The sequence below is a fragment of the Sander vitreus genome, chromosome 5 (assembly GCF_031162955.1).
Source record: "Sander vitreus isolate 19-12246 chromosome 5, sanVit1, whole genome shotgun sequence".
Classification (NCBI taxonomy): domain Eukaryota; kingdom Metazoa; phylum Chordata; class Actinopteri; order Perciformes; family Percidae; genus Sander; species Sander vitreus.
In genome coordinates this window covers 14,149,623-14,176,838 of record NC_135859.1, presented here as the reverse complement: position 1 = coordinate 14,176,838, position 27,216 = coordinate 14,149,623, and the positions used below count along the sequence as shown (strand labels likewise).

Genomic DNA, 27,216 nt, shown 5'->3' with positions numbered 1-27,216 from the left:
AGTAGTTATAACACATGTTCACACTCACTGAAAGTTTCACAGAGATACTTTCACTGACAGTTCTTTATTTAAATTTACAAATCAGAGAAAGGCAGTTTATGAGTATAACAAATCAAATTTTAAAAGTACTGTGTAATTAAGTAGAAGTAGTTGTCTGGTGTTACTGGTAAAAATAAAAATAAATGTATAATTAGCCTCTTAGTTGACTTTACTAAAAAAAGAATAGTCGCATGTCAATTTTCTTTTAACTAGACTCAAGCAAAAGAGTGAGTTAGCGAAGGGGGGGGGGTTCGGCTAAACAGGTTATGTTTAACTTAACGTACTCATTCGCGTTATGTTAGCTAAGGCTTACTAACATGAGTTGGAAAGAGTCGGGTACATAGTTAGCTAACAGTTAACGTTACCTAAAATAGGACGAACAGTATGCAATGCAACTATTTGGACAGCTAACGTTAACGTAGAAAACGTTGACATTAATTACATTAGTGGCCGTTTTCTTTGGCTTCGAATCGCTGTATTCTCAGTCATCTGGAAATCAAACGACCAACTGCATTATTATATTAGCTAGCTAACTGTAACAGCATTAACTTCCTTACCTTGGAAAATGACTAAGACAAGCAAATAGACACACGACAGGCTTCTTCCCATTGCGACCCCTAGGACGAAGCAGTCCAGGTGAAATGAAATGAAATGAAGGAAGGGTCCCAGAGACCCGAAAGATCGAGGCATGGGTAGTAGCGGAAGGGACGCGTGTGAAGACTTTTGTCGCTTGTGAGGTGAACCGTTTAGCTCACGTGACGGTAGTGCAGCGTGCAGAGTAATGCTGAGTAATGCTTAGTGTTCTTTTTTTGTTTTGTTTTTTGGGGGGGGGGGTTTTCTGTTATTTATTTTTTTTACGACTAGTGCACCCCGCAGTTCCACGACGACGACAACAACGCCGTCGCCGAGCAGCCTAAGAAGGCTACGGGTTCACACATTCCAGGCAATAGGCCCCCTGCGCAGCTCCCGCAGACGTATCTCCGGCAGCCGGCGCAGACGGTGTACGTTTTGCGGTCATTGCGCCTGGGACAGAGTTGACACCTCTTCCTCTCGCCGGCCGCTCTCGGCGCGGGCGGTTCCTCCTCGCCCTGTCGTTGGCCTTCAGCGGCCCTGATCGTCGCGGCTCTGACGAGCGAGGCGGACGCTTCTGTGCGAGGCAGACGCTTCCTCCTCTCGATGAGCGGCATGATGAGCACCCGTCCCAGCTGCTCGAGGAACACCCTCCGCCTGCTGAGCTTGCCACGCATCCACGCGGGCCTGAGCTCTCGCCAGATCACGAAGGCTGGATGTTGTGGAACACGGCGAGGGGCCAGCGTGCGGTCTTCCTCCGGCAGCTGTACGTGGCCATGAGCTTATCCAGGTTGTCCACGCCGCCCTTGGTGGCGTTGTAGTGGAGCACGATCTTGGGTTTGGCGCGCCCGCTGGACACAACGAGTCGCGCATCCCCCGCGTGCAGCGTGCTCAGCAGCAGCACGTTCTTGTTCCTCTTGGGCACATAGGACACCAGAGCGGCGGTGGGTGTGAAGGCGAACCTGGACGAGGTGACTGCGCGGCCCTTGGTGTCGAGCAAGGCGGCCGGCAGCTTGGGCTTGTTTTTGCGCATAGTGCCCACCAGGGTAAGGCGCCTCTTGTCCAAGAGCCGCCACGCCAGGTCGTTGGAGGTGAAGAAGTTGTCGCACGTGACGTTGCGAGGGCCCGCGAGCCCCTCGGTCACGTCCAGCACCACCCGGGCGCCCTGGTTCCTCTCGGACGTGCCGCACGTGGACTAGCCCGTGTAGACCTGCACATTCCACGTGTAGCTGGACTTGGCGTCGCAGGCCACCCACAACTTGACTCCGTACCTCGCAGGCTTGCTGGGCATGTACTGGCGGAATGGGCATCGACCTTGGGATATGTGGCACAAGAAGAAGAATGGAGGAAGAAGAAGAAGAAGAAGAAGAAGAAGAAGAAGAAGAATGGAAGAAGAAGAAGAATAGAAGAATAAGAAGAAGAAGAAGAAGAATGGAAGAAAGAGTTAAGCACGGGAAACACACACACAATATAACAACAATTGATGATGATGATGATGATGATGATGATGATGATGATGATAACAACCGCGAAAGGGGACCAGCTGCTTGTCCACGGCCACGTCGGGGCCCGGGTTGTAGAGGCCAGGAAGCCGCCGCGCCCACGCGTCACACACGTCCCGTATGGCCGCCAGTTTGTCCGAGGACCTGTACACGCCCGAGAGGATCAGCAGCCCGAGGTAGCCGCGCAGGTCCGTGGCGTCCATCGTTTTCCAGTCGTGGCCACATTTCCTCAGACCCTCCAGGTTCGTGGCGGCCATTACGATCTCCTCTATGTCCCGCGTGACAAACAGTTCGAACGCGGAGACTATGTCGTGCACGCGGACCGTCGCATACTCTGTGGGTCCCGGGCTCTGGGGAGCAGCGGCAGCAGCAGCAGCAGCGGCAGCAGCAGCAGAGCGTCTGTGCTCATGTTGTAGTTGTTGTTGGTGTTGTTGTTGTTGGTCTTCATTTTCGTTTTCCATGCCACAGTGATGAGGTCGAGGGCCACTGGGATGATACGTTTTCGAGGACCACTCAATTTTACCGTCTTTTGACACAAACGATTCCTCTTCTTGTTCTTCTTCTTCTTCTTCTACTACTTCTGTTACTACTCCCCTGTTGTCATCGTCTTCTTCTTCTTCTTCTTCTTCTTCTTTGTCTTGGCCACCCTCTTTGGCCAGGTTTCCTTCTTCTTGTCCTTGTTCAATGTCCTCGTCTTGGTTTTTCTCGTCGTCTGACGCACAGTCGCCCGTCAGATTCACATTCTTGGTCCTCCAGTTTTCTTCTTGTTCTTCTTCTTCTTCTTGGACATTGTGTGCGGTGCTGGTGAGTAGCCGCTGCAGGTTCACATCTAGAGTCACACAACGGGCCATGCTGGCTTTGCACCTGGCTGCTAAATCAAGGAGCAAATGCCCACAACAACAAAGAAGACAATAAATGTGTACAGTATGTGTGTATAATAAAAATGTTTAGTATACCGAGGTCAAGCCAGGACATTCCCTTTCCCTTTTCCTTTCACTTGCCCTTGCCCTTGCCCTTGCCCCTGCCCCTTTCTTTTATGTGTTGTTTGTCTTCTCTGGGACCCGAACGGACTAGGCTTGTGTGTAGTAGAAACCGAACGCCGTGAGCAAGTGGGATCTCTGGGACCCGAAAGCACTGGGCTTGTTTGTGTGTAGTAGAAACTTAACGCCGTGAGCAAGTGGGGTCTCCGGGACCCGAACAGGACTAGGGCTTATGTGTGTGTGTAGTAGAAACTGAACGCCGCGAGCAACGGGGGTCTCCGGGACCCGAAAGCACTGGGCTTGTTTGTGTGTAGTAGAAACCGAATGCCGTGAGCAACGGGGTCTCCGGGACCCGAAAGCACTGGGCTTGTGTGTGTGTGTAGTAGAAACCGAACGCCGTGAGCAAGTGGGGTCTCCGGGACCCGAAAGCACTGGGCTTGTTTGTGTGTAGTAGAAACCGAACGCCATGAGCAAGTGAGGTCTCCGGGACCCGAAAAGCACTGGGCTTGTTTGTGTGTAGTAGAAACCGAACGCCGTGAGCAAGTGGGGTCTACGGGACCCGAACAGGACTAGGGCTTGTTTGTGTGTAGTAGAAACCGAATGCCGTGAGCAAGTGGGGTCTTCAGGACCCGACGGGACTAGGCTTGTTTGTGTAGTAGAAACCGAACGCCGTGAGCAACGGGGTCTCCAGGACCTGAAAGCACTGGGCTTGTGTGTGTGTGTAGTAGAAACCGAACACCGCGAGCAACGGGAGTCTCCGGGACCCGAAAGCACTAGGGCTTGTTTGTGTGTAGTAGAAACCGAACGCCGTGAGCAAGTGGGGTCTCCGGGACCCGACGGGACTAGGCTTGTTTGTGTAGTAGAAACCGAATGCCGTGAGCAACGAGGTCTCCGGGACCCGACGGGACTAGGCTTGTGTAGTAGAAACCGGACGCCGCGAGCAAGCAGATGGGGTCTCAGGGACCCGAAGCACAAGGACAGGGCTCGGTCAAAATCTAATCTAATCAAATCAAATCAAATCAAACTGACACTGAACCGGTCCCCGTGACCCCAAGGACAACACAAGGGTTAAAAACGCTCCACCGTCGTGTTCCCGTCTAAAGGGTAAAAAACGCAGAAGTCTGAAGACAGCAGTGTGGAGAGAGACGAGAAAAATGCGTTCAGGTAGTCTGTTGTTATGGAGTAGGCTACAGAAATTATAGGCTCCTGTTATCTAAAAGATTTTCAATGTAATTGGTTGTTATAGTTTGATGACCATATGTAGGCTATTCATTTGAGCCAGCTGCCAGAGTAGGCTACAACATTGCGGATGAAGAGAAAGAGAGAGAGCGAGTGCCAGCGGCCAGCGGGCAGAGGAGGGTCTGCTTCAGCCTCCTCTGCCCTCTGCCTCTTGCTCTCAAGCAGCGGCTGAAGGGCTGCGAGGCGACTGTGTCGGTCATCATCAGACAAACATGCAACTCCACCTCCTCGTCTGTCCAGACAAAATTGTCAGCTTTTGTTGTTCGCTTCGACATGTTTTGGTTTCGCGCTACTGATGAGAGAAATAGAAGGAAGGTTCTACACAGGCACGCAGACTTGGTGGTGTTGTTTTTGCAGTGCCACCTAGCCGCCTGGCGTGCATACTACATCAAATTTCACACAATTTTTGCTTCACCATATGCACGCAGATTCCCCCACCCCCAAAACTCTCCTCTAAACGCGGAATAAAAATTGAGGACGCAACGCCACTTTTGCGTTTTCTCTTCAGATCGTTTCCGTCTAAACATAGCCTTATTAAGCAACTGTAGGAAGGCATTCGGAAATGTCAACAGATGAGCGCATCAGCGGTTGTCACAGCTACATAAACAAATTTCCGCACACAGGAAGACGGATGTTAGGGTAATATTTAAAATTTATTTTAAACACAAAAAAACGAATCTTTGCATCAAGTGAAACAGGCCCATTGGCTACCTACATAATAAGCTGGTGTATTTTAAAATGTTCAATGCCTTATTGCGCTGATGTGATCGAGCCCAACCCGAACCCGAAAATCATTTCTAAATATCTGTCCGAACCCAGCCCGGCCCGTTGGGCTCAGGTCGGGTATCCATCCTCTAACAGGCACAGATGGTTTGGGGTCTCCCGCTCAACAGCCCCGGTAACAACAATAACAACAACAGAGACAGACCTGAGGCCTGTACTACGAATCAAGATCAACATGCCCTGGACTTATTTCAGTTATCCGGCTTCACTAACCCTAACAACCACAGTCCTGCAGAACCTGTGTCACAACGTTGGTTAACAACTAGTTCAATCAACCCAGGGTTTCCCAATCCAGCGGCACGCGCATTCACATAAATGAGGCGGTGTGTGCACAGCATGACCAATCGCAAACATCTACCAGAGCCGCATATTTTATATAAGAAGAGCAAACTATAATTTTACATAAATATGAAGAACACAGACACGGTTTTGCAGGCAAAATGCAATACAGTCGCTGCTTCCTAAAACAGGAAGGAAACCTGGCAAAAAAATAGTCGACGCTGTAAATGCGTAAATCACAACACTTATCAATATCACTTCCCCATCAGTCAGACACTAGATCTGACCATAATTACACTTGTGCTTTCCATAAACTGCCGTTGCTTTAGCCTATTATTTCAGTTGCAACCCTAGCAGTGGAAGCAACCGTGAGAGCAAATAAAATATATAAAAACATAATTCAAACCGATGTGCACATTCACAACACATGGCTCAAGATGCTGATAGCCTATATGTAATTCCCTCCCATTAAAATCTATTTATTTCATTAAAATACCCATCGGGGAACGTTAATGGGGTTGTCGGTCTCTAAATGTTTTAACTTTTATGAGCGCATCCCTCTCCCCCTCTCTCCCTCTCCGCGCACCAAGCTCCGCCTGATCTTCTAAGAACGGTGACGCCGTTATCAATCGAGTATTGATTGGTCAGTAGGCGGTGTTTTTACACCAGTTGATCTCTAATCTCCAACATAACCTGCTCCCGACCAGGTTAGGTGTTCAGCATAAGTTACCACGGCGATTGAACCCGGTAACAAGTGATCCACCGTTGTGGTACAGAAAACCCTGGGTTGAACCTGAAGTTACCTCGTTAACGCCAAATCTTGCTTCGTAGTACAGGCCTCAGCCCCTCAAGTCAAGATTATTTGTGTTCTTTTTTGTGATTAACAATTTTTTATTTAATTTTTAAATAAAATACAAAACATACAACTCGCAACACGTCATCACCACCCACCCAGACAAAATAAAGAAAAAATGTAACTACAATATTAAAGACCATTCAACAAAATAATAACAAAATAGACAATAAACCAAATAAACATATGTATGAATGACAACACCATAAACCCATCACACACGTCTCTCCCCAACACAAAGCTTCATAGGAGCCCTCCAGAAAGTTCACATTGGTATGTCTTTCAGATCAATTCTAAACAATATGGAGGGAGATTTGTGTTCTTTTTGAAGCTCAGCTTTTGTGCTCTGACCCAGTCCTACCGAGAGTGTCCTGAGAAGGGTAAAAAAGGGACATATAAGAGGGAGGATCTTCTCCCTGTTGAACTAGAGGTGGAGCAGTAGGGGCTTGTTGCTGCATTAAAGATGAAGCTGTAGTTGAAAAACCATATGAGGGGGCCTGTTGTGGCCACTGATTATTACAGCCACTTATGGTTCCATTTTGAGTGGGATCTGGTGCATAAGCACCTGAACCTGCAGGTACAAGATAAGGACCAATAGGGAAAGCAGGGGGAGGGAAGTCGCTGTAACTTGGGGCCCCAGCTGGGTAAGGCCCCACAGCCTCACCAGGGTAAGGGCGGGCAAAGCTAGAAGGAACGATGACCAGTGGAAACACCACCTCTGGGTCAGTGGCAAAACTGATGTCCAAATACACCTAAGAAACAGAAACGTGAAGAAATAAAATCTGTCTACATCAGAGAGGATTAGAATCAATTAAGTTGATTGTGCTGTCAATTAATACACTCTAAATGGTAATAAAGCATTTTATACTGTAACTGTATAAGCTGTTGTGCTGTTATATTGTTGTATTAATGGTTGTTGAAGTGTGTGAAGACAAGAATTGTCTGTGTTACATTACTTAATTGCCAATATTTGCAAATGAAAGCAATTACTTTATTTCTGAGTTGATGCAACATCACTATTACATTATTTCATACCTTGAGGTAATGGTCAACTGAGATGATTTCACAATGATGGAGTGTGGGAATGGCATCGGCAGGAATCTTCAATTGGCAGGAGACAGTTTCCTCTGAGTTCAGTGCGATAGTCTCGCCAACTATTTTGCATAGAGTTTGGTCACTAGAATTGGTGGAGCCACTGGCGCGGTACACTGTTTTCTGCTGTAAACGGAATTTAGGCTTCACTTTTTTGGAAGAGGAGTTGCAAATCTTGGCAACAACAGATAAAGTGTCACCTATCAAAAACAAATCAGAAGATCTTATTATACACATTTCTATAGAAACATGTTACCACACAAATATTATAGGCTACATTACACATACACTATATGTCAATTTCCTTGGTGGAGGTTGCTGAGGTAGTTAAACAACTCCACAGTGGCAAAGCCCCAGGAATTGATGAGATCCGTCCAGAAATGCTTAAAGCTCTGGGTGTGGAGGGGTTGTCTTGGTTGACACGCCTCTTCAACATTGCGTGGAAGTCTGGGACGGTGCCTAAGGAGTGGCAGACTGGGGTGGTGGTTCCCCTTTTTAAAAAGGGGGACCAGAGGGTGTGTGCCAATTACAGGGGTATCACACTTCTCAGCCTCCCCGGTAAAGTCTACTCCAAGGTGCTGGAAAGGAGGGTTCGGTCGATAGTCGAATCTCAGGTTGAAGAGGAACAATGCGGATTCCGTCCTGGTCGTGGAACAACGGACCAGATCTTTACTCTCGCAAGGATCCTGGAGGGAGCCTGGGAGTATGCCCAACCAGTCTACATGTGTTTTGTGGATCTGGAGAAGGCGTATGACCGGGTGCCCCGGGAGATACTGTGGGAGGTGCTGCGGAGTACGGGGTGAGGTGGTCCCTTCTCAGGGCCATCCAATCTCTGTACGACCAAAGCGAGAGCTGTGTCCGGGTTCTCGGCAGTAAGTCGGACTTGTTTCAGGTGAGAGTTGGCCTCCGCCAGGGCTGCGCTTTGTCACCAATCCTGTTTGTAGTATTTATGGACAGGATATCGAGGCGTAGTCGGGGTGGAGAGGGGTTGCAGTTCGGTGGGCTGGGGGATCTCATCGCTGCTTTTTGCAGATGATGTGGTCCTGATGGCATCATCGGCCTGTGACCTTCAGCACTCACTGGATCGGTTCGCAGCCGAGTGTGAAGCGGCTGGGATGAGGATCAGCACCTCTAAATCGGAGGCCATGGTTCTCAGCAGGAAACCGATGGAGTGCCTTCTCCAGGTAGGGAATGAGTCCTTACCCCAAGTGAAGGAGTTCAAGTACCTTGGGGTCTTGTTCGCGAGTGAGGGGACAATGGAGCGGGGAGATTGGTCGGAGAATCGGCACAGCAGGTGCGGTATTACATTCAATTTATCGCACCGTTAGACGAAAAGAGAGCTGAGCCAGAAGGCAAAGCTCTCAATCTACCGGTCAGTTTTTGTTCCTACCCTCACCTATGGTCATGAAGGCTGGGTCATGACCGAAAGAACAAGATCCAGGGTACAAGCGGCCGAAATGGGTTTCCTCAGGAGGGTAGCTGGCGTCTCCCTTAGAGATAGGGTGAGAAGCTCAGTTATCCGTGAGGAGCTCGGAGTAGAGCCGCTGCTCCTTTGCGTCGAAAGGAGCCAGTTGAGGTGGTTCGGGCATCTGGTAAGGATGCCCCCTGGGCGCCTCCCTAGGGAGGTGTTCCAGGCACGTCCAGCTGGGAGGAGGCCTCGGGGGAGACCCAGGACTAGGTGGAGGGATTATATCTCTAACCTGGCCTGGGAACGCCTCGGGATCCCCCAGTCGGAGCTGGTTAATGTGGCCCGGGAAAGGGAAGTTTGGGGTCCCCTGCTGGAGCTGCTACCCCCGCGACCCGACCCCGGATAAGCGGATGAAGATGGATGGATATATGTGTAAGCATGTAGTAAGCTGGGGTGACTTTACCTGGAGAGCAAATCTTTGTGTTGACGGTAGCAGACAGTTGGACCTGACCTTTGGAGAAAACCCCGATTTCTTTAGCCACTGAACCAGACTGGGGACACTAGAATGAAAATCAGAACAAACATTTCATATCAATCAATTCAAACTTAATTTTAGTTTAAGTTTAAAGTTTAAGAGAAAAGTTGCTTGCTGTCAACTTTTGAATGAAGCCATCTTTGTCCAGGTTCACATGATAAAAAGTGAACTTTTTAATGACGCAAAATGATTGGTCCCTGAATAGGTTTAAAATAGAGTTACTATATGTTCTCTCTTGATTGCAGTCTAAAGGTTGTTAGGCCTACATTAAGTTGTAAACAGAAATAATCAATTATGGCCCAGCCGATTATCGATGCAGCATCGTCCATGTCCGCATCGCGATGCATCGATTATTTGATTAATTTCAACACCTCTAATTGCTTTGCAAACTACCAATTACTTCACCCTGGAAGAACTACAGCAAATCAACCCATTTACTGTTTATTCAAACTGGTTTGTGGTGAGTGTGTGTGTGTGTGTGTGTGTTTGCTCAACATATTACACGTGATCACATCATAGAGACTCTCAGATTACAAAAGGTCCTGCTGCCTGCTTCTTCCATGATATAGTACACTGCTGTAATGTCAGCATTTTCTCCATGCCAGACTTCATGAAAAAACTGTTTTCATACTTACTGTAACTCTTTATTGTTTTCTTTCCCTCAACTCTTCTATTCCATTCTTTTAGTTGTAGCCAAATGTTTTTTTTAACAGCCAGTAAGTGCTGCACAAATCATAAAATATTGAAGTTCATTTGGAAAGTGGAAATATCAAAGTGTATCAAATTCATAACATGTATCATATTGTAGTGTCCTATTTACCATTATTTGGCCAAGGTGTGAAAGGGACTTTGAAACAAAATTGAGCTCTGTTTGTACTCGAGAACACCTCAGCCAGCCCCTGGACACCTTGGCTTCAAGCATGTAGACAATCTTTCCATGAATCCCCTTGAAGGATGATGGCATATCCCTGTAAAACACAACATGTACTTATTTGTAAAAGCAAACAATGATAAGTACGAGTACTTATGCTATAGAAATACACACGTACCCCTGTGGAATTTTAAACCTGAACTTAAAGCAATGGACTCCTTGGGGAAGAACAGTGCCTGCAAAAGGAGTGAGATTGTCATTTATGAGGACTTTACATGAAGTATTAATCAGAGCCTCTATTTACTCCGTTTCATGTACTTTCTAGTAGTGCTTAATGAGGTTGTGTGATTCATATGGTTTCAGAAAGTGCACATCTGTAATAAAAAGAAATAAAGGCCGAAAAAGTGCCCCAAAAAAATAATCTTTAATATTTAGCAATACGGTAGCCTACATACGGTTGTTACACGACAGGCATAGGCTACGCCCATTTTATCAAGCTAACGCCCATAACTTCAAAAACAATAAACATAAACTGTTGTTGTTTAGACGAGCGAGAATATCACAAACAGACACATTTATTTGACCTACCTTCGGATTTTTCTGCAACTAAGTACTCTTTTAGTTTAAAGTATCTCGTGTGCGCAGTGTAAGATCTCTCATCGTCTCCGCTGCCTTCTGACCAGGATACATGCGCTTCCCCTTTGGCTTTCACCATCACACCCTTCACTTTGGTTTTTTTCGTCAAAGTGAAAGTGACTGTGCCTGCGACAGTGTCTCCTTCAGAAAAAGTTGCCTCTTCGTTGAGAGCTTCACAAGCCAGACGTAATTCCTTAATCGGAGACATTTTAGATATATCGGCCAAAACACGCTCTGTTTCCCAAACTTGCGGCTAAACGGTACGAAGCATTGACTGTCTGGCTGTGCAACTGGGCGTAGCTTCGCCCGTAAACTAAGGTCACAAAAAAGCTTCCAATATTGCCACATGTCCGACTTTAACCGTGTATTACAACTGACGTTTAAGCAATCCAGCCAGGTATCGTATAACAACATAATGCACAACAGGCTTATCAGTTTTACACAATGTAAGTAGCCTATATAACATTTAGTTTAAGGGATCTTATTATGTGTATAAGAGATCTTATTATGTGTATTGTGCATTGTACTAATTACAATGTGTTAATTAATACGCTACTAAGCTGTTATAAGTGACATTTAAAATAATTTATAAAGACAAAATAAAGAAACAGGTCAACAGGACGACATTATTTAAGTGCTGTGCTACCCTGAGGCCTAGAAATGCAAACATGCAAAATAATTAAGTAGTTATAACACATGTTCACACTCACTGAAAGTTTCACAGAAGACACTCACTTTCACTGACAGTTCTTTATTTAAATTTACAAATCAGAGAAAACACAGCAGTTTATGAGTATAACAAATCAGATTTGCAAAGTATTGTGTAATTAAATAGAAGTAGTTGTCTGGTGTTACTGGTAAAAAATAAAAATAAATGTATAATTAGCCTCTTAGTTGACTTTAATAAAAAAAAAAAAATAGTCACATGTTGTCTATTTTCTTTTAACTAGTCTCCAAGCAAAAGAGTGAGGTAGAGAGGGCAGGTATAAACTAACAAACACTGAATAAATAATCAGTCTAGGCACTTGAACTGAACAAGGCACGTGAAATTCAGTCAGATCACAAAGACAAATACAGAATAACACAGACAATACAATCATAAGAAATACAGAAAGACAGAATTGGAAAATGATTTAATAAATACATTAGGATAATAGGGATGCACAAGAAAATACAATTATGTAAAGCAGTTACAAGAATAAGTTTGAAGGTTTAAAACCAGATTGTCCAAGAGGCACAATTGAGTTGATTTTAAGAAAGTGTTGTAATTTGTTCCAGGAGTCAGGTGCACTAAAACTAAAAGCAGTGTTTCCAAGTTCAGACCGAGCTTGTGGAACATGAAGTAAAAGCCAGTTAGTGGAGTGAGTCTGATAATGTCCCTCTGAGTAACAGAGAAGTTCTGTAAGGTAAGATGGCAGTTTTCCAATTCAAGCCTTATAGATAAAGAGATACCAGTGAGTATCACGTCGTTCTTGGAGAGAAGACCAGCCAATACTTTCATATTTATATATATATATATATATAAAATACAATGATGTGTACCATAGACATGACCGGTTATGAATCTGAAGCCGGAGTGATAGACTGAGTCCAGAGATTTAAGAGTTGAAGATGATGCAGGTCTATAAATCACATCACAATAGTCCAAGACAGACATGAAAACTGCCTCAAAAACCCTTTTGCTACAAAACATGGGCTACACAGTGTATCCTGATGATGAAGGTTTAAGTAATTATGTTAGCATCTAGACAAAGCCAATTAGCAACCTGAACTGACCAGAAAACAGCCATCATACAATGCAAAAGTCCTATTTTCGTATGCAACTGTTTACATACAAACAGTAAATATGGAATTAGTGCTATTAACATTTCAAATTCACAATTTTAATTCAACAACACTCATAAAGTGTTAAAGACACAATATAGGTGAATGGATTTCACATTCCAAACTATCCTAAGTATTAGTATTTTACATCATCATTCATAAACTGATTCAGTCATAAGCAATGCATACATTCTATTATTTTGCAACAAAGTTGTCAGTAGTAGAAGATGGGAAAAGGAGTGAATATGCTGGAGGAGCTTCATCCGATTGAGACAGGAAGTCTGTGTTCATCATTGGTGCAGAAGGCAGCAGGGTGTATGTCGGAGCAGTTGGGGATGTGTTGAAGGGTTGAGGAGGGGATGGGTGGATATCTGGGGCAGGTGGGGGTGGTTGAAATGTTGGGGCAGTAGGCGGTGGGTGAAGCACAGAAGACGATGATGAAGAAGAAAATGGAGATCCATACAGAGCAGCCAGCGGTGGCACTGGGTTATTGTAGGCCCCATTAATGTGTGCCGGCTGAGCAGGGTACACACCTGGTGGACCAGGATACGCCGGTGGGTTATCTGGGTGCATTTGTGGTGGTGCCGAGGATATTTGGGCTCCTGGGTATCCATAACTGCCTGAGTGTACGGATACAGGATAAGGACCCATAGACACCGCAGGGGGAGGGAAGTCGCTGATACTCCGGCCCCCAATAGCCCTAGCTGGATAGGGACCCATAGACACCGCAGGGGGAGGGAAGTCACTGATACTCGGGCCCCCAACAGCCCCAGCTGGATAGGGACCCATAGACACACCAGGCTGAGGGCCAGGAGATAAGTCTTGAGGAATAATGACCACTGGGAAAATGACCTCTGGATCGAAAGCAAAGCTGATGTCCAGATACACCTGAGAAAAAAAAGATATGACAGCCTAATTAGCACATTATGCTCTACTTTTAAAATAGAATAGCAAGAGAACATCTGACAGTCACAATGAATTTGGAAAACTTTTAACAGTATTCAGGGTCATCAAAATCTCATCATTACAAAATCTGTTCAAAAATGTCTTCGTCAATGGATATAGCTTACTATGCTTTACCATAAATATACACGGTAACACCATTGCATACCTTTAAATGGTATTCCACTGAGATAATATCACAATTCTGGACTGTTGGCATCTGATCACGAGGAATCTTGATTGCACACCTGACATCCCTCTGTGTTCGGGATTTAATACAGTTGTCTACCGCTTTGTGGATAACGCTGCTCTCGTGACTGGTATGGCCATTGGCATGGTACACCACATCCTTGATTAAACTAAATTTGGGTATCATCTCACTGGATGAAGAATTGTTGATTTTCGCAACAATCACCATTGTGTCACCTATGAGGGGGAAAAAAAAACACACAAAACTATTTTTTAATCAATTTTAATTGATTCTAATTCAACTGCCACATAGGACAATGCAGTGTGCTCCAGAGTGTGTATTATATAAAGGCAGTTTAATATTATGCCTGTGAGGCACAATTTACTCATGTTCCATCAACACTGCTGAATGCAACTGTTATTCATGTTATTAGTTAAACAAGTGCTTCTCCTGCAATGACATGTCAACATGTCTGCTGTGAAAAAAGACTGTACAGTGGATTCAATTGCTTGCTTGTTGGCAAAAGTAATAAGTGATATTGCTATTTTGCATGGCTGTGACAACCATCACTAACAAAAATGGTTTTCAGTAGATCTCCTTCCGTGACAACAGTGTTTTAAAAGGAATTTTACTACCTTGGGCATAGGCTGTCCTGTCAACAATGACATCCATGTGTGCATGTCCTTTTGAGAAAAGCCCCACGTCTTTCTTTGTTGAACCAACTTGGCGTGACTAGAATGCAATAAATAGGGAAAACAATTACTTTTGATCCTTCTCCATTATTAGGACAATAGAGTGCATGAGTTAAAAGGACCAGTGTGTAGGATTTAGTGGAAGTCAAGTCTCACCCCTTCCAGTGGACCCCATGGGGCCTTATTTTGTACAAAATATGTATGGTAGCGTACGGGGAAGAGACAAATACTTTTCTGATCCCATTTGAATTGAGCCATGAATTGCACATATTTTGTGTGTCAATTTTGAAGATAATTTTGCAAGTGAAGAAAGTCACAGTTTGTCGTAGGTTTTGTCGTAGTACTACTTAGTTTTGTGTGAAGCCGCTCAGTGAACTACATATCTTATCTCGCACCATAAGACATCAACTTTCTTGCTGCTCGGCACACATTTAACGTTAAACACCTAACGTGTTTTATCCAGCGTCTTTATCAGCCAAGAAGCGAAAGACTGAGCAAGACCTAATATTGCTCATGTGAGTAACATTACATCCAGATACGAAACACACGGGCATCGTAGCTTCAGTGAGACGTCACTTATGCGACTCTGGGGCGAGTAGTGTTTCTAATCACGCATTTTCACAGTCGTATACTGTATATATTTTTTTCCGAAATAAGGTCCTGTGGTGGTCCACTGGAAGGGTAAGGACTTTGCCTCTCTATAGCGGTGAGGTTGCAGATTGCAACCAACTAATGAATACTGCTTCCTTCACCCTCCCTTTCCAAGCGTGTTGAAGAACCTACAGTGGCCTTCAGGTAACGTAAAAAATGCGAAAGGCACTCTCTAGAGCCAGTGTTTGTTTGTCCGCTCTGGGTTACTGTAGAAACATGGCGTTGCAACATGGCAGGCTCTGTGGAAGAGGACCCACTCCTTATGTAGATATAAAGGGCTCATTCTTAATTAACAAAAACACAATTGTTAGTTTCTGGTGATTATACACTAATGAAAACCTAATTATGAATATTATATTCCATTTCTGCCAATAGATCCCCCAAAAATCCTACACACTGGTCCTTTAAGTGTTTCAGTTAGAGAGCAGAGCAAGATGCTAAGGTCCCCGGGACCAGGAGTTAGTATCACTGCATGACCCCTTAATCTTTTGTCAAATTGTGTATCATATGTTTGAATATTTTACACACCATCAGAGAATGAAGGTTTGGAAAGGCCTTGGAGACAAAATGTATGTCCGTTTCTACTGTACGGTTAAGCTTCCAGCTCCTGGACAACTTGGCTTCCAGCTTGTAGACAATCTTTCCATGACTCCCCTTGAAGGATGAAGGGCTGCTTCTGTAATGGAGAACCAGCAGATACATTTTATGTAATCTAAAATGAATTAACACCAATAACCTGAATGGAGTTAACATCAATTAATAGAATGTGCAGGAGTAGGCTACTTCTCCGGGAACCATCACCTTATCGTGGTGGAGAGGTTTGTGTGTCCCTATGAACCTGAGGGCTGTGTTGTCTGGAGCTTTGTGCTCCTGGTAGGGTCTCCCAAGGCAAAGTGGTCTCAGGTGAGGGGCCAGACAAAGAATGGTTCAAAAATCCTATGAAAAATCGAGGAAGGGATGAAGTGACCCTGCCCGGAGGAAGCCCGGGGCCCCCGTCTGGAGCCAGGCCCAGATGGAGGGCTCGTCAGCGAGCGTCTGGTGGCCGGGTTTGCCACGGAGCCCGGTCGGGCACAGCCCGAAAAAGCTACGTGGCGGACATCCCTCCATCCCATGGGCCCACCACCTGTGGGAGGAACCGCTGGGGTCGGGTGCGCTGCCACATGGGTGGCAGTGAAGGTCAGGGGCCTCGACGGACCAGACCCGGGCAGCAGAGGCTGGCTCTGGGGACGTGGAATGTCACCTCTCTGTGGGGGGAAGGAGCCGGAACTTGTGCGGGAGGTGGAGCGCTACCGGTTAGATCTGGTGGGGCTTACCTCTACGCACAGTCTTGGTTCTGGAACCATACTCCTGGATAGGGGTTGGACTCTTTTCTTCTCCGGAGTTGCCCAGGGTGTGAGGCGCCGGGCGGGTGTGGGGATACTCACAAGCCCCCGGCTGAGCGCCGCTACGTTGGAGTTTAACCCGGTGGACGAGAGGGTCGCCTCCCTACGCCTGCGGGTTGTGGGGGGAAAAAACTCTGACTGTTGTTTGTGCATATGCACCAAACAAGAGTTCAGAGTATTCGGCCTTCTTGGAGACCTTGAGTGGAGTCCTGCATGGGGCTCCAGTTGGGGACTCCATAGTTCTGCTGGGGGACTTCAACGCGCACGTGGGTAATGATGGAGACACATGGAGAGGCGTGATTGGGAGGAACGGCCTCCTGATCTAAACCAGAGTGGTTGTTTGTTGTTGGACTTCTGTGCTAGTCATGGATTGTCTATAACGAACACCATGTTCGAACATAGGGATGCTCATAAGTGTACTTGGTACCAGAGGCACCCTAGGCCAAAGGTCAATGATCGATTTTATAATCGTTTCATCTGATCTGAGGCCATATGTTTTGGACACTCGGGTGAAGAGAGGGGCGGAGCTGTCAACCGATCACCATCTGGTGGTGAGTTGGGTCAGGGGGTGGGGGAAGACTCTGGACAGACCTGGTAAGCCCAAACGGGTAGTGCGGGTAAATTGGGAACGTCTGGAGGAGGCCCCTGTCCGACAGACTTTCAACTCACACCTCCGGGCGGAGCTTTTCGTGCATCCCTGTGGAGGCTGGGGGGCATTGAACCCGAGTGGACAATGTTCAAAGTTTCCATTGCTGAAGCTGCGGTGAGGAGCTGTGGTCTTAGGGTCTTAGGTGCCTCAAGGGGCGGTAACCCACGAACACCGTGGTGGACACCGGTGGTCAGGGAAGCCGTCCGACTGAAGAAGGAGTCTTTCCGGGATATGTTATCCCAGACGACTCCGGAGGCAGTTGCAAGGTACCGAAGGGGTTTCGAAGGGCTGCAGCCTCTGCCGTGAAAGAGGCAAAGCAGCGTGTGTGGGAGAAGTTCGGAGAAGACATGGAGAAGGACTTTCGGTCGGCACCAAGGTGCTTCTGGAAAACCGCTCGCCACCTCAGGAGGGGGGAAGGGGGAACCATCCAAGCTGTGTACAGTAAGGATGGGACGCTGTTGACCTCAACTGAGGAGGTAATAGGGCGGTGGAAGGAGCACTTTGAGGAACTCCTAAATCCGACTAATACGCCCTCTATGGTAGAGGCAGAGCTGGAGGATGAGGGGGGATTGGCATCAATTTCCTGGTGGAGGTTGCTGAGGTAGTTAAACAACTCCACAGTGGCAAAGCCCCAGGAATTGATGAGATCCGTCCAGAAATGCTTAAAGCTCTGGGTGTGGAGGGGTTGTCTTGGTTGACACGCCTCTTCAACATTGCGTGGAAGTCTGGGACGGTGCCTAAGGAGTGGCAGACCGGGGTGGTGGTTCCCTTTTTAAAAAAGGGGGACCAGAGGGTGTGCCAATTACAGGGGTATCACACTCTCAGCCTCCCGGTAAAGTCTACTCCAAGGTGCTGGAAAGGAGGGTTCGGTCGATAGTCGAATCTCAGGTTGAAGAGGAACAATGCGGATTCCGTCCCTGGTCGTGGAACAACGGACCAGATCTTTACTCTCGCAAGGATCCTGGAGGGAGCCTGGGAGTATGCCCAACCAGTCTACATGTGTTTTGTGGATCTGGAGAAGGCGTATGACCGGGTGCCCCGGGAGATACTGTGGGAGGTGCTGCGGAGTACGGGGTGAGGGGGTCCCTTCTCAGGGCCATCCAATCTCTGTACGACCAAAGCGAGAGCTGTGTCCGGGTTCTCGGCAGTAAGTCGGACTCGTTTCAGGTGAGAGTTGGCCTCCGCCAGGGCTGCGCTTTGTCACCAATCCTGTTTGTAGTATTTATGGACAGGATATCGAGGCGTAGTCGGGGTGGAGAGGGGTTGCAGTTCGGTGGGCTGGGGATCTCATCGCTGCTTTTTGCAGATGATGTGGTCCTGATGGCATCATCGGCCTGTGACCTTCAGCACTCACTGGATCGGTTCGCAGCCGAGTGTGAAGCGGCTGGGATGAGGATCAGCACCTCTAAATCGGAGGCCATGGTTCTCAGCAGGAAACCGATGGAGTGCCTTCTCCAGGTAGGGAATGAGTCCTTACCCCAAGTGAAGGAGTTCAAGTACCTTGGGGGTCTTGTTCGCGAGTGAGGGGACAATGGAGCGGGAGATTGGTCGGAGAATCGGCACAGCAGGTGCGGTATTACATTCAATTTATCGCACCGTTAGACGAAAAGAGAGCTGAGCCAGAAGGCAAAGCTCTCAATCTACCGGTCAGTTTTTGTTCCTACCTCACCTATGGTCATGAAGGCTGGGTCATGACCGAAAGAACAAGATCCAGGGTACAAGCGGCCGAAATGGGTTTCCTCAGGAGGGTAGCTGGCGTCTCCCTTAGAGATAGGGTGAGAAGCTCAGTTATCCGTGAGGAGCTCGGAGTAGAGCCGCTGCTCCTTTGCGTCGAAAGGAGCCAGTTGAGGTGGTTCTGGCATCTGGTAAGGATGCCCCCTGGGCGCCTCCCTAGGGAGGTGTTCCAGGCACGTCCAGCTGGGAGGAGGCCTCGGGGGAGACCCAGGACTAGGTGGAGGGATTATATCTCTAACCTGGCCTGGGAACGCCTCGGGATCCCCCAGTCGGAGCTGGTTAATGTGGCCCGGGAAAGGGAAGTTTGGGGTCCCCTGCTGGAGCTGCTACCCCCGCGACCCGACCCCGGATAAGCGGATGAAGATGGATGGATGGATGGAGGAGTAGGCTATTTCGTCCTGTTTGTGAAAATCAAGTACACTGTGAAAGTGCAAACATTATGTCATGGTAAGATTGTCTGTACTTACCCTGGTGGTATGGTAAAGCTGAATTTATAGACATGGGTTCCTTGGGGAACTAAAGTTTCTAAAAGGAAAAAGATTTTGGTGTTATTCTAGTGGTCTACTGCCATTACTAGCTAACGTTACTATATTGCAGTGGTAGAAGTAACACACTTATATTGTATAAGTATTGCATTTAATACTTCTACTCCACTGTACTACATTACAATATTGTTTATTATGTTCATAATGTGAGAGCTGCAATTCAACGCTGCTGTTATAGAATAGACTACAAACTAAAGTGAAAATTAGCTCCAAATTGACCAACTAGGCCTATACCATACTTTTACTCAAATTTTGAAAATAAGACTTTATTTTTATATATATTCAATTCAATTCAGTTTTATTTATAGTATCAAATCATAACAAGAGTTATCTCCAGACACTTTACAGATAGAGTAGGACTAGACCACACTCTATAATATATATATATATATATATATATATATATATTATATATATATTATATATAATATATATATACTCTTAAGATGTTGTTTCCTGCTGTATATCCACGTCTTTCAATAAAGCTTGAATACAAAATAATAATAATAATAATAATAATAATAATAATAATAATAATAATAAAAAACTTAACAAACAATCACGAACAAACCCGTAGGAAACAATATGGCAGGTCTACACCCTTCTCCTAATACATCCATGCCTACACCCTGATAGTTCCTGAATACCGTTAACGTTAAGGCATGCATAACTAACAAGAAGTCTACAGCCTACCATTAGAGTTCTCTGGGATCAAAAACTGCTTCAGCTTGAAATATCTCTTGTGTGCAGAGTATGTATGGTTGCGATCGCCGACTTTTTTCGTCCAACGTACATCAGCGTCTCCTTTAGCTTTAACAAACAGGCTTTCAACTGAGGTGTCCTTTGACAAGGCCAGCGTTACTTTTCCAGTGAGAGTGTCTCCCTCTGAAAACGTCCCGTACTCATTCAGCGCGTCGTAAGTCATCGTTAAGCTTTGAATCGCAGGCATTTTCGTAAATGAAAAATATACTGGTTAAATAAATAAACAGTCTAGCCTACTATCTGGACTGTGGGAGAACTACAAGACCATAGACAGAAGACCACCACCGTTTTCTTAATACACCCATAACCACCACTGGCTGTCGAGAAGACACGCCCATAAGAAAGTCTGCTCAAAGATCTCTACTGTCATCTAGTGTACAAAGGAGAGACTGTGGGCTCATAGGAAACAAGTGCGGACAACCCTATGCAACACATGGATATATGGTACATAGGAAGGAATAGTGATGTGGCAGGCTCCGTAGAAAACAGCTGATGGCCAATTACTGAATAAACTTAAGGGGCCATGATGAATGGCATCCTACTAAGAGGGTCTTGGAGACTTGCTGGAAAAGAGGTAAAGCCCAAAAGATAAGTTTTGGGTGGATAGGCAAGAACATAGCAGAGCAGATGAAAGTCCATGAAATTTTGTCCAACTGTGTTGTGGTCTGTGAGGCCAGCCTGGATGCTGCATAGTGCTTGTGTGGATCTTGAGCTCCTGAATATCAAGCACATAAATATAACAGCCGACCTTGTTTGAGAATACTACAGTTTTTAAGGATAGAAATTACAGTGATTATATACAGCATTTTACTGACGGATCAAAGGATCCTCTAACAGGGGCGACAGGGGCAGCAGTGGTGATTCCCAGTTACCAGACTGGAGTCAGTAAGAGAACATCAGATTATTTAAATGCATACACAGTTGAGTTACTTGCAGTTATGTTAGCATTACAATGGGTGGAAGAGGTGACAATAAAAATAATAATATAAAATAAAAAAATAAACAAAAAAAGAGGTGACAGCACATACAATACTCATCTGTAGCGACTGAGTGTCAGCACTATCAAGTATCAAAGCAGCATCAACCAGAAATCATCAAGACTTGTGTATGACATATTGTTTACTAATTCAAGGTTCGCCAATCAGGGTAAAAATGTAGTGTTCATGTGGGTATCTGCACATACAGGAATTCCAGGAAATGAGAGCGTGGATAAGTTTGCAAAGGAGGCGGTCAAGAAAGGAAATGAAATGTCGAAGTCGGAGGGAAAAGCATTGCATCGAGGGAAATATCCAAACAGTGGCAACAATATTGGGATAGTGCAGAAAAAGGGAGACACTTACGTGCAATACAAAATAACGTAGGAGGAGTGAGAAACAGCGGGGCTAACCGAAAAGAGCAAGTAATTAACAGTAAATTAAGAATTGGTCACAGCAGATTGAACAGTACACTTTTTATAATAGGAAAACACCCAACTAGGCACTGCGGTCTGTGTGAGGAAAAGGAGACAGTGGAGCAGGTCCTATTTTCATGCAGGAAATACATACAAGATAGAAGGGTCATGTTTGCTGGGCTACATACGTTAGGATCAGTGGTAATCAGGATCAAAGATTGCTTGAAAGTGGGGTCACCGTAAATGGGAGGAAACATATATTTACATTTTTGAAAAACACCGGTCTAATTAAAAAAATTGTAATGGAATAAAATAATAGAGGACAATTAATACCAGTAGGAGGCAGTAATGCAACGTATGGGATGCCAACTGCCGTAAAACCATAGACTGTTAATATTAATTCAATTAAAATTAATAATAATAAAAAATGTATATTTACAGTCAATGAGTAAAAACCAGAAGAAGAAGAAGAAGAGTGATGTGGAAGTTCGTAGGTTAGGCCTATTGCACTTACATCAGTGCTATGTAAAATAATGGAAAGAATGGTCACAGGCATTAGACATTAGAGAAGGATAGATGGTTTACACCTGTACAAAGTGGCTTCTGTAGAGGTAGAAGTACCATGGATGCTGAGCTTTCCCTTGACAGTGATATTAAGAAAGCCATGGTAAATAAAGAAGCCCTAGTGGCGGTGTTTCTTGACATTGAAAAGGCCTATGACATGTTATGGAAAAGGGCTAGTTATAAAGCTCTATGAGGCTGGAATCAGAGGGCGGACGCTTAATTGGATACAAGATTTTTTGAAGAACAGGATTATTCAAGTCAGGGTTGGAAATTCTGTTTCTGATGGTACAAGGTACGCCCCAGGGAAGTGTAATTAGTCCAATTCTATTCAACGTTATGATAAATGATAGTTTTCAGGATATTGGGACCAGTTTTGGACTTTCTGTGTTTGTAGATGACGGGACCATTTGGAAAAGGGGCAGAAATATCAAACAAACAATTGAGCGAATGCAGGTAGACCCAAACAAGGTAACTAGCTTGGGTGAAAAGAGGGGGTTTAAAATCTCAGTGGATAAATCAAAATATGTAATATTTGGTAACAAGAAAAGTGAATGTAATGGTTTATTTATGTATGGATAAGCAATTGAAAGGGTTAAAGATTTCAAATTCTTGGGAGTGCACTTTGATGAGAGGCTAACATGGGGAGAACAGATCAATAATGTTGTTAATAAGTGTGAGAAAGTGATGAATGTAATGCGTTCCCTCTCAGGTAGCACATGTGCTGCTGACAGGGATTCACTACTAATGATTTACAAAGCAGTGATAAGGTCAAGAATAGACTATGGCTGTATATGTTACGGAACAGCAGCTGAATCACACTTAAAAAAAAAAACTGGATGTAATACAGGCCAAGGCTCTGAGGTTATGTTGTGGGGCCCTTCGTACAACCCCAGTCCCAGCTTTACTGGTTGAGATGGGGGCGATGCCATTGTCAATTCGACAAGAGAAACTGGCGATGCAGTATGTTGTTAAATTGTTGGGATATAAAGAAGAGCACCCAGCAAAAGCAGTTCTGAATAATGCTTGGGAGTGGGCATCAGGGGAAAGGAAGAAAGAGTGTTTTTTGTTTAACATCAGCAAAAAGGTGGAGAAACTGGGACTAGGAGAAGCAGGTGTGGCCCCGCATGTGTACTGGGCAGTTATACCTCCATGGATGCTGCCCACCCCATAAATAGACTTCAGTATATTGGAAAATATAAAACATCTTGAAAGTAGTGTATATCTGGGGTTGGTTAAACAAAGGCTGGGTAAGCACTGGGAGACACACTGTATCTTCAGATTTACACAGATGGATCTCAAGAGCCACAAACTGGAAAGTCGGGCTTTGCTTTTTATATTCCTCAACTTGAAATTGTACAGCTCAAACGACTGTCTGAGGGGGTATCGGTTTATACAACAGAGATAATAGCTATAATTTGGGCACTACAGTTGGTGGAGGAAGTGCTGCCAAGGAGAGCGGTCATATGTTCAGATTCGGCCTCAGTTTTAAAAACTCTGATAGGAAGAAATTGGGGAGCCAGGTCCAGCCTTGTTATGGAAGTGATGGCTCTGTTGTATAAGATCGAGAAGGCTGGAGGATTGGTGGGATTTCTTTGGGTGCCTGCCCATGTTGGGGTAGATGGGAATGAGATAGCAGATAAGGCAGCTAAAATGGCACTGAAAAGAGACATTGCTTTAAGGGTATGTGTTGGGATACCTGAATGCCGGTCTGTCATTAAAAAAAATGTTACATCAGTGTGGCAAAGGAAGTGGGAAAAGGAAAAGAGGTGTCGTCATTATTTTTCAATTCAAAATAAGGAACAGGCAGAGCAGTGCTATTTGGGCAAAGAAAGAAGACACTCTGTAATAATGACAAGGCTGAGACTCGGGCATTGTGGACTTGCATGGGATCTAGCAAAGATGGGCAAGCATGAGGATGGACTTTGTGGAACCTGCAGACAGAAACAAACTGTTCACCATGTACTTTTGGACTGTCTTCAATACAAAAATGAAAGAGAACAGTGTTGTTCACTGCGCTATGTCACATAGGAATACATAACATGCCATAGAGATCCTTACTAAATCCCCCTGAATATCAATTTGAGATAGTGCAAGCCGTCATGGATTATATCTCTGCAACAGGACTACTCCACTGAATTTGACAATACTTTCAAATGATACTTAAACTGTCCTGTGGGAGGCAGCAAATAGCCGCAAAGCTTCAAGTCTGCCGGAAAGCCAGAAGAAGAAGAAGCAGCAGCAGCAGCAGCAGCAGCAGCAGCAGCAGCAGCAGCAGCAGAAGAAGAAGAAGAAGAAGTTCATAGGCTCATAGCATGGATGTATTACAGTTTTTCTCAATTGCTAAAACACTAAAACCCACTGGCTGAACAAAGTTCTCAGTTGCCTGAACTCATTTAGCTGATTGTGCAGTCTGTTGTCAATACCTTAAACCATTTCACATCGTCAAACACAATTTGCAGATCTCACTTAGACTTTTCAGCAAAACTCTCAACACATTCTCATTCTCAAAACACATTCTGCACTCTAATGCACATGTCATCCATACTGGTAAACACAAGTGGCAACAATCAAATACAAATAGAGAACACATTGATTGAGCACAACCACTCAAAATTGATTTCATTGTGACACAACCAATATAAGCCAGTTCAGAGAGCAAACAGGTTGTTGAAGGTGGGAAGGAGAAAGTCTGAGAATGGACAGAAGGACGACTGCGTATGCGAGGTGTTCGCTGAGGAGGAAGAGGAGGAGGAGGGCAAGAAAGAGGAAGAGGAGGACGAAGAGGAAGACAAAGAGTGGAAATATCTGATGAAATTCGAGCAACAGTCATAGACCATGTTCTTGTCCATGGACAATGACGGAAAAATATGAAATTTGTTTTGAGATTAAAAATGTACTTCTCCCTGAGAACTATATGCTTTGAACAATGTGTTTTCTATTTTTTGGTGTATTGTTTACTGACTGCTTGATAGTGTATATCATTTTGATCACTTTGTTTATGATTTGAGAGCAGTGTTTGATTTTGAGCACAGGTAAAACTGTTTTGAGGCGAAAGTTTCATTTTGCGAGAGGAGTCAGAGGTTTTGTAAATAGTGCTTGAAGATGAGGTTTTGTGTTTAATGTTTTCGGAAAATAGAGCAAGGTTTCAGAAATTATGTTTGAGCAATCGAGAAAAACTGTAAGAGAAAGCTTGTAGTAGGCGGCTAAACTGATCTGACAAACTGCGCTCAGATGAAAAAAACAACTATAAACTGGAGGAAATCTTATCTGGAGGTGCGGTCATTGAAGATGAACCACAGACTGCAGGTCTTTTAAAATAAAATATAAATTGAGTGTAATAGTTTTGAAGGCATTTCATTTGATATTTCGGTTAAATCATTCAACCTACACATTTGTCGAAGTGAGATTGTCATGTGCCGCCAGGGGATCGGCTTACAGTATGCCTATGTACAACACTGTGACTGTGGTACCACAGTAGCTAGTCTCGCTTTGCCAGACCCTCCACCAAAGCGCACTGAAGGAGGGTCCTGCACTAGAGCTGTCAATCTTCCTCTATAATACCATTCGAATTCCATTTGACATTTTTTTTTATATTTCGGATAATAAATGCTCAATTGCAGCCTGTTAAATAATATGTACTACACTACTCAGGCTTAAGCATGTGGTTGTTGTTACATGTTCTGTCCACTAGAGGGACTTCCAACATTAGCCTGGACCTGCACGCAACTTTGTTTACATTCATTTTCCACCACGAGCAGCACAGCGACAAACACAAATCAACAAGTGTGTCTATTTAGTGATTTATAAGCAACAATCCTTGCAGATTGTCACGTTACTGAGAATACAGCTATTAGAAGGTAATATATGAAGTCGAAGCTAACTCTGACAGCTGTAGGGTAGCTAACATAAACTTTAGCTTTCTCCGTGAAGCTCCCAGCTAGCTATAGCAAACGTTACTATACCTCGCGACGCAGTTAGAAAACAAGAACGAGCTAACTAATGTTAACATAAGCACTTTGGCTCGGTGGATGTCGATTTTAAAGTCATGTTAAAACTATTTCCCGTCCTTCTTACGATTTCCAGCCCCAGCCTGTTACTCCCCCTTGTACTAACTTTACTCTGTACGTAACATTAGCTTAGACCAGTGCCTCATGTTTCTCACTCCCGCTAAATTATTGTTCATAAGACGTGACATGAGTGCTAACGTTAGCCAATATATTTATAAAAAAAGTCACATTCGAATAGTAATTTCAGCATTTGAATAGTTTTGATTTTTTAATATTCGAGTTATATTCGACTTTCGGTATTCGTTCCAACAGCCCTACTGCACTGACCAGCAGCCACTTTTTGATCTCGGCATCTTTGAGATTTGTGTGGGAGATGCGCTTGTCAGAGAGAGGGTCGCACAAGACCGCTCTCCCCATCAATTTACCTCCAGACTTAGCTAGCTATGTAAGTCTAACCTGTTTTATTTTCAAGAATGATAAATTTGAGGTAACGTTACTTGTTTGAAGTCACAAATATGTTTGATGGCACTATATGTTTTTTTAGATTGTTCGGTTGGCAAATCTGGCAATTTAGCTAGCTAGCTAGCTAACTTAACAACATTAACGTTGGCTTAAACTTTCTAGAAAACAACTGTAACCATGGATATATTAACCTTAGAACTGTACCGTTAATAATTTGTATTCTTTGTGAGTGTTACCTAGCTAAAACTTGTATCGTTACCCTCCTTAGTGTGTGGTTCTAATAGCCAATGTTGAATTGACGCACACATTTGGTTTAAAACCCTAAAAAAAGGTCACTGTTGATGGCAGTTAGAATGTAGAATCGTTAGCTAGCTAGCTACATCTCAAAATATTGCACTTTCCAATTGTGATCGATTCGCTATCGGAGTTTGTCAAAACTACCGAAAAGCATATGTATGGGCGAAACAAAGTCTAATAAAGCACATTATATTATTATTCTTATACCGGAAATGTAAAACGTTAATACCGCGTTGACGTCATATGAGATGGATGCATATGGGATAGATGGTAGTGACTGCAAGACAGTTGATTGTGTGAGAATTACATTACTCTGCATCAATAATATCACACCATAT

General features: G+C 44.7%; 3 protein-coding genes across 3 annotated transcripts; all 3 read right to left on the bottom strand.

Moving 5' to 3' along the window:
* Window positions 1-2,053: 2,053 nt before the first annotated feature.
* LOC144517552 (uncharacterized) lies at window positions 2,054-4,817 on the bottom strand. The gene has a single exon (XM_078249635.1). It carries the CDS (start codon window positions 2,960-2,962, stop codon window positions 2,054-2,056), a length of 909 nt encoding a protein of 302 aa, XP_078105761.1. The 5' UTR covers window positions 2,963-4,817.
* A 172-nt stretch (window positions 4,818-4,989) lies between these two features.
* Window positions 4,990-11,111, bottom strand: LOC144518097 (arrestin domain-containing protein 3-like). Its single transcript, XM_078250495.1, has 6 exons — window positions 10,740-11,111; window positions 10,330-10,387; window positions 10,101-10,248; window positions 9,209-9,305; window positions 7,281-7,537; window positions 4,990-6,997 (listed from the first exon to the last, which is right to left on the bottom strand). The coding sequence occupies exons 1-6, from the start codon at window positions 10,993-10,995 to the stop codon at window positions 6,578-6,580; spliced, it is 1,236 nt and encodes a 411-aa protein (XP_078106621.1). The 5' UTR covers window positions 10,996-11,111; the 3' UTR covers window positions 4,990-6,577.
* Window positions 11,112-11,903: 792 nt separating this feature from the next.
* On the bottom strand, window positions 11,904-20,469 carry LOC144518095 (arrestin domain-containing protein 3-like). Its single transcript, XM_078250492.1, has 6 exons — window positions 20,090-20,469; window positions 19,319-19,376; window positions 15,615-15,762; window positions 14,379-14,475; window positions 13,723-13,979; window positions 11,904-13,499 (listed from the first exon to the last, which is right to left on the bottom strand). Exons 1-6 carry the CDS (start codon window positions 20,343-20,345, stop codon window positions 12,807-12,809), a joined length of 1,509 nt encoding a protein of 502 aa, XP_078106618.1. The 5' UTR covers window positions 20,346-20,469; the 3' UTR covers window positions 11,904-12,806.
* Window positions 20,470-27,216: the final 6,747 nt, after the last annotated feature.

Excerpts from the sequence above, each read along its gene's own strand:
- LOC144518097 (XM_078250495.1), bottom strand. The coding sequence starts at position 10,995 with ATGTCTCCGATTAAGGAATTACGTCTGGCTTGTGAAGCTCTCAACGAA. Across the intron at positions 10,388-10,739 it reads AGTTGCAGAAAAATCCGAAG|GCACTGTTCTTCCCCAAGGA; the intron begins GTAGGTCAAATA and ends CTCCTTTTGCAG. Across the intron at positions 9,306-10,100 it reads CACACCTTGGCCAAATAATG|TGTCCCCAGTCTGGTTCAGT; the intron begins GTAAATAGGACA and ends TTTTCATTCTAG.
- LOC144518095 (XM_078250492.1), bottom strand. The coding sequence starts at position 20,345 with ATGCCTGCGATTCAAAGCTTAACGATGACTTACGACGCGCTGAATGAG. Across the intron at positions 15,763-19,318 it reads AGCTTTACCATACCACCAGG|AAGCAGCCCTTCATCCTTCA; the intron begins GTAAGTACAGAC and ends TCTCCATTACAG. Across the intron at positions 14,476-15,614 it reads CAAACCTTCATTCTCTGATG|TCACGCCAAGTTGGTTCAAC; the intron begins GTGTGTAAAATA and ends ATTGCATTCTAG.
- LOC144517552 (XM_078249635.1), bottom strand. The coding sequence starts at position 2,962 with ATGGCCCGTTGTGTGACTCTAGATGTGAACCTGCAGCGGCTACTCACC.